Below are 14,159 nucleotides of genomic sequence, written 5' to 3'. Positions count from 1 at the left end.
TACTTACCAGCACAGACAGGCATTTTACCAAGCCAATATTCATCAGAAGCACATGTTCTACTAAAATCTCCATTAGCAACCATATATCCACTGTTACATGTGTAAGTAGCTGTATGTCCAAAGGTCAATCCAGTTGTTGTGACCTCACCATTCTCAAGAGTGTGAGCTGGACAAGACACTCCTATCCAAATAAATACAACAGAAAGTTATGAATTATTTATTATAGATAATATTAAATCATTCAAATTAAGAACAGTTTGGACTTTGCTTACACAGGCATTCAAATTTACTTTAAGCAATGGAAGGTCCAGGACCTTTGACCCAAGACACTTAAAGGTCCTCCTTTATTTCTAGAAGGTCCAATTTTTAATGAAAAATTCAATTTATAAAACCAGAAAATGCTGACCATAACAAAACATATCTTTACTACATTAACCTCATTTTTTTTCTGAATTTCTTAAATAAATTCAGTCAGAAAAAGGCTTCCTCTTTTTCTAACACTATATGCTGTGTTAAATAACACTTTGTAAATTTGTTTGTACCTTTATAATTGGTTTGGTTTCAATTGACGCTTAAGGACACATACTGGCCTAGCTTTGTGTCAGATAACAGCTCAACTTTGTTTTCAAACTTGGGGTCAGTTTCTTTTTACCACTTTTTTGGCAAGATTATTAACATAGTTGCTGGGGATAGGTGGTTATTTTTTATTATGATTTTTTATGGGGTCAAGTTTTAATTTGTTTTTGTCCAATGAACCAGGCCACTTTCCCTTTCACTGTTTGTGGGAAAAAATTACGTTCTTGTTTTTCCCTGTCATAATTTTGGTCTTTAGTCAGATCCTGTCTTTTAATGCTGCAATAAGACATTTCACCCCGTTATATCCTGTTTCATCAATCACCCTGTTGTATCCCCTGTTTCATCAGGTTTACTTTTGGATGGAGTCACTCCAAAACCAAACAGACTCATACCATTTACTGGTTTTTTTTTAATATTCTTTCTCAAGTTTCGTGGTATCTTGTACAACATCAATTCAATTGTGAAGAATTTAAGCAAATTAACTTTCCTTTCATTATAAAAGCGGCATATTTCAAGATTATTGTTATTCTTGATTTTTATATTTTGTTCAAAATGCTCTTGTAACTTTTAAATCTGCAAAAGTACGAAAGTCAATCGGGTGTAACTAACAAACGGTGGGAAGGTTTGAACCTGTAAGTGGAAGGTTACTGACTTTGGACCACTCCTAATTTGAACCCCTGTTACATCCAGGGGGATCCATCAAATATTCAAAAATTGATATGACTCCTGTTGTCTTAATGGTTTGTTTGTCACTGCATTTGCTACAATAAAACCTTGTGAACAGTTTTGGTATTTGAAATTGTAACAAGAGGCTGTCAGATCGACAGCAAACCGAATTTTTTAACATTTATTTGTGTCCTGGCATTTTTCAATATCACAAGGACCATAACTCCTGAACAGTAAAAGTGACAATTATCAATATTAAACTTTACCTCCATTTTGTCATCAGTAACAACATATTAAAGAGTTAAAGCACAGACACGACTGGAAAAAACATTTTTGCAATCTTTCAAAAACCCTAACTCCTGAACTGTGAAAGTGAATATCATCAATATTGAACTTAACCTCCATTTTGTCATCAGTAAGAACATATTAAAACTTGAAAAGCTTTGGTTGAATGGTTCATGAGTTAAAGCACAGACACGACTGGAAAGACCATTTTTGCAATCTTTCAAAAACCCTAACTACTGAACTGTGAAAGTGAATATCATCAATATTGAACTTAACCTCAGTTTTGTCATCAGTAACAACATATAAAAACTTGAAAAGCTTTGATTGAATGGTTCATGAATTAAAGCACAGACACGACTGGAAAGACCATTTTTCAATCTTTCAAGAACCTTAACTCCTGAACAGTGAATGTGAAAATCGGCAATATTAAACTTGACCTCCATTTTGTCATCAGTAACAATATATTAAAATTTGAAAAGCTTTGGTTGAATGGTTCATGAGTAAATGCAGGGACACTGTTTGGCAGCCTCTCCCCTGCCGTACATCCCTAAATCAATAATCCATTTTTCATTAGGAAATCTGGTTAAAAATTGAGCAAGTTTCAGTACCTTTACATGTTGGCAGAGGCCCACCCCATTCCCCTTCAGTGTTACATGTAGACGACAGATCACCATCAGCTAGGTTATAGCCCTTGTTACATTACCTTTACATGTTGGCAGAGGCCCACTCCATTCCCCTTCAGTGTTACATGTAGAAGACAGGTCACCATCAGCTAGGTTATAGCCCTTGTTGCAGCTGTAGGTGGCGACACTACCGATCTTTCTATCTGGCTTGTACACAACGGCTCCGTTGGGGAGAGTAAGCTCTGCACAGGTGATGTCTGGAAATTCAAAATAATCATTGAATCTTATGTTGCTTATTCAACATACAGTTTTATAAGATAGGAAACAAAATGAGATTTCCCTTGCAGTAGTCACCTGATAAATACCGTAATCGGGCTTGTATAGTTCGCACTGGTACATAGTCCGCACCCCCTTCTCCCCACGAAATTTCAGGTAAAAAACTTTTTGTAACTGTTAGAAAAGGTCTAATGAAACTCCGGTAATTTCAAATCGTGTGTGGTGGTTTGCGGTATTTTCTTGGAAAAACCTGTTTTCCATCATCAAACAGAAGCTGAAACTGCTTGTAAATGATTCTAGAACACTTCACGATTGTTAAAATAAGTCTAAATCACGCAAAAAACAATTTAAAAACTTGTGTATGTTTAAAAGGGAAGTTTGAAAAGCACATGTAAAAGAAGAAAAACAAGAGGCTCTCAAGAGCCTGAACTGCTCACCTGTATTTCAGAGAAGATTTTTTAAATGGTAGCAAACTTGATGAACAAATTGTGTAAAATTGTCTTTAAAGGTCAATAACTCCTTAAGGGGTCAATTGACAATTTTGGTCATCATAACTTTTTTGTAGATCTTACTTTGCTGAACATTATTGCTGCTTACAGTTTATATATATCTATAATAATATTCAAAATAATAACAAAAAACTGCAAAATTTTGTTAAAACTACCAATTCGGTGGCAGCAACCCAACAATGGGTTGTTTGATTCGCCTGATAATTTTAGAGCCAATAGATCTTGACCAACTAAACAATACTACCCCATGTCACATTTGCTCTAAAAGATTTAGTTTTTGAGATATAAGCCAAAAACTGCATTTGACCCTTATGTTCTATTTTTAGCCATGGCGGCCATGTTTGTCTATGGATACTAACTTCGGATACAATTTATAAACAAGATACCCTAAGGAACATTTAGTTAAAAGTTTGAAGGTAATTGGCCCAGTAGTTTCAGAGGAGAAGATTTTTAAATGGTAGCAAACTTGATGAACAAATTGTGTAAAATTGTCTTTAAAGGGCAATAACTCCTTAAGGGGTCAATTGACAATTATGGTCATATTAACTTTTTTATAGATCTTACTTTGTTGAACATTATTGCTGCTTACAGTTTATATATATATCTATAATAATATTCAAAATAATAACAAAAAACTGCAAAATTTTGTTGAAACTACAAATTCGGTGGCAGCAACCCAACAATGGGTTGTTAGATTTGTCTGCAAATATCAGAGCTGATAGATCTTGACCAATTGAACAATTTTACCCCATGTCAGATTTGCTCTAAAAGCTTTAGTTTTTGAGATATAAGCCAAAAACTGCATTTGACCCCTATGTTCTATTTTTAGCCATGGCGGTCATGTTTGTCAATGGATCAAACTTTAGATACAATTTATAAACTAGATACCCTAAGGAACATTTAGTTAAAGTTTGAAGGTATTTGGCCCAGTAGTTTCAGAGGAGAAGATTTTTGAAATAGTTTACGAAGACAGATGACGACGACAGACGAGGACGAACGCCAAGTGATGGCATAAGCTCACATGGGGCCCGAAGCCGGTGAGCTAAAAAAAGGTAAGAGTCGAAATCCGTACATAATAGATATCACTATAATACGACTTTAAACATAAAACAGTTCCATCCTTATGTAAAACAGTGTTTAATATATCTATTACATTAATGTTTGAAGAGTCTTAAGCTAATACAAAACATATTTGTCAGTATGAAACACCAAAACAGAATGAATAATACCCGATTATGTTTTGTAATTTACACATCGTAAGCTGGTTTAGGGTTGTCTTTTTTACTTTTTTTGTACCGTTTCATTCAAGCAGATTTTAAGCAATGCATTAAAAGAAACGAGAAATTTGAAATGAAGCGTTTAATATTTAAATTTATCATAATATGATATTGAATAAAAATAACTTAATATGGATTAGGTAAAATTATTAGTTTGAAAAATGATAAGCGCCCTCTACAATATCAATAACAAACATGGCGGAACGTAAACAAACCACCTCGCAAAATTGAATTTTTCCTCTTATTTCTTGCTTATTGTACTCTATAGTCCGCACCCCTGTCTGGCAGGTTCAGTTTGGAGAATAAAACCGCGGACTATACAAGCCTTTTAATGGTAATAGGGATTTTTATAAAAATCGGATTCATCACACAATGTTTATAAAGTTTAAGGCCTTAGTACATGCATGTTATAGAATTTAAAGTATTTCTTTTAAATTAAATTTTGAAGAAAAAAAAAGTTTTTTTTAAAATAAAATTACTTGTACAGACTTTGTCCTCTTTGAATTGTACGTGTAACATAGGACTAATATTTCAAACAGGACCTCTATCCCTAGGTCAACCCTGTGCCCTTATTTTTTTTATCATACCTTGATCACAGTTTAGTCCTTTGTACCCAGTAGAACATGTGCAATGGTAATTCCCTGGCAAGTCTTTACAGGTACCATGTACACAAGGTATTGTAGTGGTACAAAGGTTATATACTAAAATTAAATAGAAAATCAAAATCACTAATTCTATTGGTAAGTACAGAGTAAGTTGTTACATGTGAACTGCTGATTGTAATTGATTAACTACATGATGGTTAAATCTAAATTTTGATGTCAATTTCCTCACTTTTCTTTTGATTTGCCATTGTGATGTTATACAAAAGGTGATTGTTTAACCCTCATATTCCAGCATATGTTAACATTGATTTTTCTGAAATTTTGTAAATCTTTAATTCATTTTGTCTACCTGAGAAATTTTGTGTTTGATATCTTATAGTTATACATTATAACTCTTACCTGCACAAATGGGTGCTTCTCCAGTCAGTTGACCAGTCTCATCACAATGTCTCACCAGTTCTGTGAGGAAACCCCCTTTCTGGTCAACCAATACATAACCATCATCACAACCATACGATATATCCATGTTATACATGACATGATCCCGTGTTAACTCTGTATCAAGTTTATCTCCAGCCATTATCGCTCCATTCTGCAAGGCAATTACTGGACAACTCACTTCTACAAAATATACAAACATATTACATGAATGATTATAGAACTTTGCTGACTTAGCTATGTGGATGTATTTTTTTTATAATATATCTCATGGATCTAGAGGATAACTTTATTTGTAAGTTTAATTTTTCCAAATAAAATGAACTTTTATCAAAATAAATTGCTAATGAGACCAAAGTTCAAATGAAGTGGATGTAAGCAATTATAGGCAACTGTACGGCAATCAACATTGAGAAAAAACTCTCAACATATAAGAAAAACACGTGGCAACATAACAGTGATTTACCATTTTCAAATCAAAGATTGACTCAAACAAAATACAATAATCTATTCTTTTCTTGAGTATCTGTTGTAAAAATTAATCATTCATTCTTTTTTTTTAATCAAAAAGCAGGTTTGAATACCAACTTTAGTTCCATGTCTTGTGATTATTTAGTTTTTCTACCAGTCAAGCCAATGATTATAATTTTACTCCTTTTAGATAGTTAAATTATAATTGTGTGTTAAACACCTTTATCAAATGACTAACAGTTTCACATTTCTAATTCTAATGTGAACTTTCAAATAAGACTTAAATGAGCAACACAACGGGTGCCACATGTGGAGCAGGATCTGCTCACCATTCCAGAGCACCTGCAATCACCCTGTGTTTTTGGTCTGATTCATGCTTTTCAGTCTTTTTGTGTGTGAAAGGTATGATGTTTTGTTTTTTTTATTCTTTGGGGGGTGGGGGGTTATAGATCTGATTTCAAGCTTAAATGATATTGTTCAGAAAATTGTTCTCCTACCAAGAAACATTATCAAACTAACTTTGGCAAGGATTGAATGTCACAGTTCAAAATATACTTTATAAAAATAAAATATTTGTCCAAATTTCAGATTTCAGTCTTTTAATTGCTTGTTTGCCAAAAATACAGTCTGGACCCAGTGACCTGAGTGGTACTACAAGGCAAATCATCCATGAGGAATAGTACAGATTTGTTTTTTGGTTCAAAGAAACCCTAATGGCATTTAACAGGTCTACCCAGGCTTAAAATACTATAGAGTTAATGCAGTAAGAGGATATGTGATGATAATTATAAAATATATATGAATATATGTATGAAAAGTTATTTCCTAAATACACATGTAACTCATACCTACCTTGGTCACAGTTAATTCCTTTATAGCCAGCTAAACAAGCGCATTTATATCCACAAAGTTCAGATCTACATGTACCAAAAATACATGGCTGGCTCAAACAATGATTTATTTCTGTCAAAAGAAAAACACATCACAAATGAAACTTTATAATATATTCAACACTGCTATTGATGTTTGACTTTCTGTCCTCTTTCAATGTAAAGCCATTTATTAGCATCTGATTTGTTGAAGGGATGGGTCCATAAAACAGGTCTACCTAGGCTTTTCTTTTGTTTTGTACATGTAGTGAATTAACACTTACCATGCTGAATTGTTTTCAGAAAAAGTCTAGTTTTCGTTTATTTGCAAAAATATGCAAATTATATGCAAATGAGCTTTACCCTGCTGCTGAAGCATATTGATTTCTTTAAATCTAAGGTAGGGGATGGCGGGGCTGGGTGGTTAGGGTGAGGAGGTGGGGGTCGGTGGGCAGGAACTTGCCCAAAAGTTGGTCATCAAGTGCAAAAAGCGTCATTTTTGACGATTTTTCGTCCTATTTCTTGACCCCAAATACCGAGGGATGCTGATATAGGTATCCAGCTGTAGTCTGCATGTACAGTGGACCCCAGTCAACACATTAACCCCAACAGTTCTTAGGTTGGAGTGAAACTAATCTGGGAAAACCAGTCTAAAGAAGGTCATTTGGACAAAAAATATGGAATTTCCTTTTATCATTCCATTAGCTAAATTGGCCTGTGAGAAGGACTACGATGATGCCAACAATAATAAAATGCATTACAACATTTCATGCATTTAAAAATTGCCACTATCTCAGAATTCCCATATTGCTTTTGATGATTGTATGTACTGTAATCTTTACAATGAAAACATTTAAAGACAACTAAATTTAATATCAAATGCTTTCTACCACTTAAAAAATCAGATAACCCAGATTTCCTTATATACAGTTTGGAATGACCTTCTTCAATCAAAACACAATTTGCATGCAATCCTTTTTTTTTAAGCAAAAAAAAAAACAATCTAAATAAAAGTGCTTGTGAGGACTATAAAGTAAAGATTGCTTTCGTTAAAAAAAGTTGCAATGTGAACTTAAGATTAAACATTGAATTGTCATATTTTGGCAAATTATAATTTTGAATTGGAGTTATCTTCCTTTGTTTATAATAGTACAAATGTAGTTCAACCCATGTCTAAATCAATGATTTATACGCCATGACAATTGTTAAACCTACCTGTACAAAGAGGAATAACGCCTGACCATATTCCACCACGCATACAACTCAATACAAGATCACCGCTTGTTTTCTCGTAACAGTCATTACATCTATAGGTAGCTGTGTTACTGGGGTCAAAACCAGAAACAATTAGTTCTGCATTTGATACAGGAGCAGGCTCAGAACAAATTAAAGCTGTAATTAAAAAATTCAGAAGAAATAAAAAACATAAGTTTTAATAGTTACCCTTTTACACAAATACTGTTTATAAGCCTATAGACCTACCACCCTGGAAATCATTCTTTCCTAAACAAATTTTAATATTTATATGGGGGACTCTTTTTCCATAAGTTTTTTATGGCCCAACAATTTTTTTACAGGCCTGTGCCATAAGGCTTATGGTCAATTTTGAAGGCTGTTATAAAAAAATTTTTATTGTGGTTTGTTCAAGAAAGTTAAATCACATTTTTGGCTGATTATTTTTTTTTTTGACTTAAAAAAGACTTTACAAAAATTTCACTTGTTGAAGATATATATTTACTTGTATGTTCACAAAGTAAACCATCATAGTTCAACTAAAAATATGTTCAAACTGAAATCAGAAAAAGGGTTTACTTAAAAAATCTAACACACTATACATACCCACTTTAATACTATCTGTGGTTGCTATAGTAACCTTATCCGTTGAATCAGTTCCTTGACAAACGTACCCAGCTTCATCTGCTAGTTCCACATCAGCAATAACAAGAGACGGAGCCATCACAGTTCCTCCTGACAATCTTGGATTACTATTTATATCTAATTTACTGCCATCTTTAAACCATGTGATCTGAGAGGGTTTCCCTGATGTTACTTCACATGAGAGAGTAACTTTTGCATTCAAGTTTACTTTATACTGGATTGTAGGAGCATTGAGTGCAAGAGGAGCTACAAAATAAAACAAGAAAGTACTAACGAATTAATAAATAAAAAAGAAAATACAATAGAAATTCATCGTTATTCTATAGGCTTTGGAAGTTTTAAGTTTAATATTAATGTTTACGTTAACCACAATTTTGCAAAAATTAAAAAGTCGAGTTTTCCATAAATAAACAACTGACACCAGTCAAGGATATAACTCTATAGGGTTATTAGAGAAAAATAACATATGTTTGTTATTGTGGACTAAAAATTCAAAGACCTGTGATAACATATGTATGTAACATGTTTCAAAGGGACAATATACATCATTAGTTTTGTCAAAATGTATACAGGTTCTATTGCTATTACTATTGTCTTTATGTATACTTAACTATAGAAAGATATAACAGTTCATATTTTGACAATCAAGCATAGTACACCTATGTTATTACAGAAAAAAATGGCCTGTAATAACTAAAGGGTGTTATTACAGCTTCTCTTTATCACTCCAAAGCATTTGCTTATAGACATACATCATGCTTAATTACAATTTATTTTAATTCATTGTAAGAAATAATGACCAGAGCATGTAATGAGGTTCTGCGCAAGTTTCCCAGTAATTCCCAAGTGTCTCATGTAATAAGTTGCATGCCTTTAATAACCAAGCCTTGTTATTACAGCTAAGTTTATCACTTAAAAGCCTTGTCTCATTGATTTATCATGGTTAATGATAAATGTATTAATTTAATTCAAAAATTAGTTATCAAGGCTATGCATTTAGTTTCTGCGCAAAGTTTCAAGAGTTCCCTAGAGCCCACTAAAAATTAAAATGTTGATGATTTATTTTACAAATAACAAACATATGCTATTACAGATTTAGAAAATTTTAGGTTTAAAGAGTAGACAAATCATAAAAATATCTGTAATAACACATGCAAGTTATTTCCTGTAATAACCCTATAGAGTTATATCCCTGACTGGACACAGAGATATGTCTCATCTGTGTGTTATTTATATATATGTAATGCAAAATAGAAATTTGAAAGGCAACACTGTCTAATGTTCTGTTCACTAGGCAAAATCACTTAAGGGATTGACATCCCAAATACAGTACAATAAAGGGAGTGACATCCCAACTACAGTACAATAAAGGGAGTGACATCCCAACTACAGTACAATAAAGGGAGTGACATCCCAAATACAGTACGATAAAGGGAGTGACATCCCAAATACAGTACGATAAAGGGAGTGACATCCCAAATACAGTACGATAAAGGGAGTGACATCCCAAATACAGTACGATAAAGGGAGTGACATCCCAAATACAGTACGATAAAGGGAGTGACATCCCAAATACAGTACGATGAAGGGAGTGACATCCCAAATACAGTACGATGAAGGGAGTGACATCCCAAATACAGTACGATAAAGGGAGTGACATCCCAAATACAGTACGATAAAGGGAGTGACATCCCAAATACAGTACGATAAAGGGAGTGACATCCCAAATACAGTACAATAAAGGGATTGACATCCCAAATACAGTACAATAAAGGAAATGATAGTACAATAAAAGTAGAAACCCAAAAAGTAAACTGCAAAATTTTCAAGGTCAATGAACTATGACTGAGGGGGATCTGCAAATGCTAAAATATTATTACTCTGCATACCAATTTATATGTACTAATTTAACTCTATACATCATTAGTGAAAACATGAAATAATCCAGTAGATACTTACGCTTCACTGATAATTGTAAGCATTTAGTCTTTGGTGTATTGCCTTGTGTGGTTGTATGGAGAACATCACAGCAGATGGAATGTCCGTTGTTGGCTTCTACTGGGGCCCAGTTCAACCTACCAGTAACAGTATAAGATTTCCCACCCTCATTTTCTTCAGTGCTTGTTGAAAACTTGCTTGTTCCAAATTTTGTATTGGTATTTTGATTTCTCATGGTCATTTCACCTGCTGGGTAGCCATTGGCCGATCGACAGGTCCATACCCTAGACATTCCTGATGTAACAACAGTTGGTCCATCTAAAGTTGGTGCCTCTGGTGCAACTAGAAAATCAAAAATATCTCATCTATGATCACTTTGTGATAAAACCTGCATGAAGAACCTTACAACCCATCTACAGTAATTATGATGTCACAATGTTTGTTTTAAACTGAATAAAGTGGGCTTAATAATGAAAAAGGTAATAAGAGCAAACTATGTCCCAAATGATTGTATAATTATCTACATTAAATATATGTTTTTGTTGAGACATGGACATACAAAGTAAATATTAATATCTCCAAAGTTGACATCTCTAAACTGTAAATGACATGACGTCCTATAAAATTGGTTAGCTGACTATGCGATATGAGTTTTGCTCATTATTGAAAGCCATACCGTGACCTATAGTTGTTAACTTCTATGTAATTTGGTCACTGGTGAAGAGTTGTCTTATGCACAATCATACCACATCTTCTAGTATTAATTTATATGACTGCTTATTAAAAATTTATTATTCATTTCCTCCAACTTTTAAACAATAAAACTTGTTTAAATGATGACTTCTGTGTGTAACAACCCTCATAAGGAGAAGCAGCCAATATATACCCCTCAATTTTCATTTGTCTAAAAATTAATGTTACATTTTAACATGTTTAACATTGCTTGATCTTATTGGTGGAACTGAAATGTAATCCTAACAAAATTGTCACCTTAAATTGGATATAAAAAAAATGTAACACGACTTAAAACAACATTGATATAAAAAGTTTTTCAGTGACTTACAATTAACTATCAGCTGCTCTGTGGTGCTTAGTGGACTAGTTAAGCCATTATCTGTCTGACACGTGAAGACCTTTAGATGTTCATCTAGGCTAGCAACAAAGTTCAAAGTTGATGTTACAGTGTAACTGTCTGTACTAGATGAAACTGTCTTAGAAGTCACACCAGTAGTAATTTGTGCATCTTCTTTGAACCATTTTACTGTTGGTTCAGGATTCCCACCATTGGAAGTACATGTTAAAGTTACAGCATTTCCCAAAACTACTGTGTCTGGTACAACAGTGATGACAGGTTCTCCAGGAGGTACTACAGAAACAAAAAATGAGATAAATAGGTAATGAAGTAATATAACCATCTCCTACCACAAACCTGTATCATTCAACGGATGCTTTTTTTTAAACTTTACAATTAATCATTCATAATTTTACTTGTGTTGCAATATACGTCATGATATTTATACATGCAGCTGCACAATTTTGAAATTGTAAATTAAGATTTGTAAGGGAGCAACTATTTAACTTCAAGGTGGGGGGAGGTATGGTTTTTTTTTTCTGAGTCAGATTTTTTTTTGCGCATACATATTTATTTAGTTTTTCGATGCTATCAATAATTTTTTTTTCAAAATTTAACACTATAGGGTATGGGGAAAATCTGGATTCAGAATATTTTTTTTGTCATCTGCCTTACCATGTGTAACCGGAGGGCATGATTCTACTTGCAAAATCGCATGTCTCCACCGGGACTCAAACCCGGGACCTCTGTGTTACAAGTCAGCGTGTATACCGACTGAGCTAAAGAAGTACTTCCTTAGATCAACCGCTTACAGCTGACTAAGTATCTACTAATGAAGGGAAGCAATCCCGTCACACTTCCCCTACCTCAAGAGTCATCATACCATTATGACTCTCACACACATACCCTAGCTAGAATTCTTCTCTAACCACCGTAGGTTTTTTAGTTGGGCACCAAATGTAACCGGAGAGCATGATTCTACTTGCAAAATCGCATGTCTCCACCGGGACTCAAACCCAGGACCTCTGTGTTACAAGGCAGCGTGTATACCGACTGAGCTAAAGAAGTACTTCCTTAGATCAACCGCTTACGGCTGACTAAGTATCTACTAATGAAGGGAAGCAATCCCGTCACACATGCTTACCAGAATATTTTTTTAGGAAAAAACCATACCCCCCCCCCCCCCTCCCCTTCGAAGTTTATAGTTCCCTAAATAAAAAGAATATCCCTATGTGGCACCAAAATATATAGAGCCCACATAGGGATATTATCTTTATTTTAATATTATGGAACGACCATCAAAAGGGGAGGGTTATGGATTATTTATAGTTGAAAAATAATTTGGCATCAATGAGTATGATGATCGATTGTCTATCATAACGAAGGTGTATGTGGTCGACCACGGTGTGGATAGTTTGACAGTCAAATACTTCCTCCCCCCCCCCTTTTTTTTTTTTTATCTCAATGACAATGAACTACCTAAAAGAACATCCGAACATCGGGTGTGTTCTGCGGAGAATATATTGTGTCTGTGTAAGGGGAAAATAAACTTAGTTCAGAGTCTGATTTACATAATTTAAACTCATAAATTAAAAGTAACACTGCTGCTGTTTTGTATCAAAATTATCTGCATCTCCCGCCATTTTATATCAGTTGTCTCCCTTACAACACAAATGAAATATTTCATAATGGAGACCGACATACTTGTTAAATTTTGGCTTAGAAAATTATTACTCTTTTTTTAAAGGCATTTGTATCTGATTTGTTTTATTGGGTTTATTATATGCATCATCAGTCTTATGTAGGATGTTTAAGATAAATTATTAAAAATAAAAAGGAGGAGGGCAGTCTACAATTTTCCATGTCACAGTGTCTATGTTGATACTGGGATTACTGTAACATGGGACATAATATATTAACTAATAGTCCCATATGTAACCAGAGATATAACATACAATAGTAGTCTCAGATTGATATCACGAAAAAGCAAGGTTTCAGTACAAATAATCAATCTTAAAAAAATATGTCACAAGTCATGTTCGTACTCAGTGTTGTTATTTCTGTATGCATATATGATTCATTAATATCCATAGTTACCCGACGTGCCATTTAAGACTGATCTAAGAAGATGTTTAACCAGCGCTTTTGGGATATGAATTGAAACAAAATAAACTTCAAAAATAAAGCTTGATTAAACCAAAAAGTTGTATACTTACTGTACAAATACTAGATTTTACTAGTAATTTTGTGTAGCCTTATATTGAAACTTAACTCTTACCTTTAATGCATGTGTGATTGCATGAGTTCCTGTCGTTCCGAAAACATATATACACGGCCTTTTTTTTTTAATTATTATTGTACATTTACCTTTTAATATTTATCAAAGTTATACATACAATGATTTTCTAGCATCAAAACAAAGTCACATTAATATTATTTCTTATTTTCTTTCATCGGGAGTTAGCTTTTGCTTTTGCTGCTTTTTTTTTTTTTTTTTTGCTTCGGGTTTAATTTTTTCACTACTATAAGTTTGGTTTTGGGTGTGTGTGAAAGGAATAGAATTAAAAAAACGTAATTTCGAAGCTCTTTCTTAAATTAAAAAAACAGTAATCATCGGCGCTTTGGTAAGAGATTACATTAGGTATTTTAAGTTAGAATATGATCTTTAGTCTATTT

General features: G+C 33.6%; 1 protein-coding gene across 1 annotated transcript; it reads right to left on the bottom strand.

Moving 5' to 3' along the window:
- Positions 1-3,185: 3,185 nt before the first annotated feature.
- Positions 3,186-13,126, bottom strand: LOC127720753 (vascular cell adhesion protein 1-like). Its single transcript, XM_052227507.1, has 9 exons — positions 13,084-13,126; positions 11,475-11,777; positions 10,433-10,753; positions 8,435-8,719; positions 7,811-7,987; positions 6,579-6,689; positions 5,217-5,438; positions 4,800-4,913; positions 3,186-3,196 (listed from the first exon to the last, which is right to left on the bottom strand). The coding sequence occupies exons 1-9, from the start codon at positions 13,124-13,126 to the stop codon at positions 3,186-3,188; spliced, it is 1,587 nt and encodes a 528-aa protein (XP_052083467.1).
- Positions 13,127-14,159: the final 1,033 nt, after the last annotated feature.

The sequence above is a fragment of the Mytilus californianus genome, unplaced genomic scaffold, assembly GCF_021869535.1.
Source record: "Mytilus californianus isolate M0D057914Y unplaced genomic scaffold, xbMytCali1.0.p SCAF_11, whole genome shotgun sequence".
In the NCBI taxonomy this organism is placed as follows: domain Eukaryota; kingdom Metazoa; phylum Mollusca; class Bivalvia; order Mytilida; family Mytilidae; genus Mytilus; species Mytilus californianus.
This window is presented reverse-complemented; position numbering and strand designations above follow the sequence as displayed.

Bases quoted from the DNA above. Each gene is read 5' to 3' on its own strand.
- LOC127720753 (XM_052227507.1), bottom strand. From the start codon at position 13,126: ATGGCGGGAGATGCAGATAATTTTGATACAAAACAGCAGCAGT. The intron at 10,754-11,474 runs GTAAGTCACTGA...TTGATTTTCTAG, and splicing joins AGAGCAGCTGATAGTTAATT to TTGCACCAGAGGCACCAACT. The intron at 6,690-7,810 runs GTAGGTTTAACA...TTCTTTTGACAG, and splicing joins CGTTATTCCTCTTTGTACAG to AAATAAATCATTGTTTGAGC.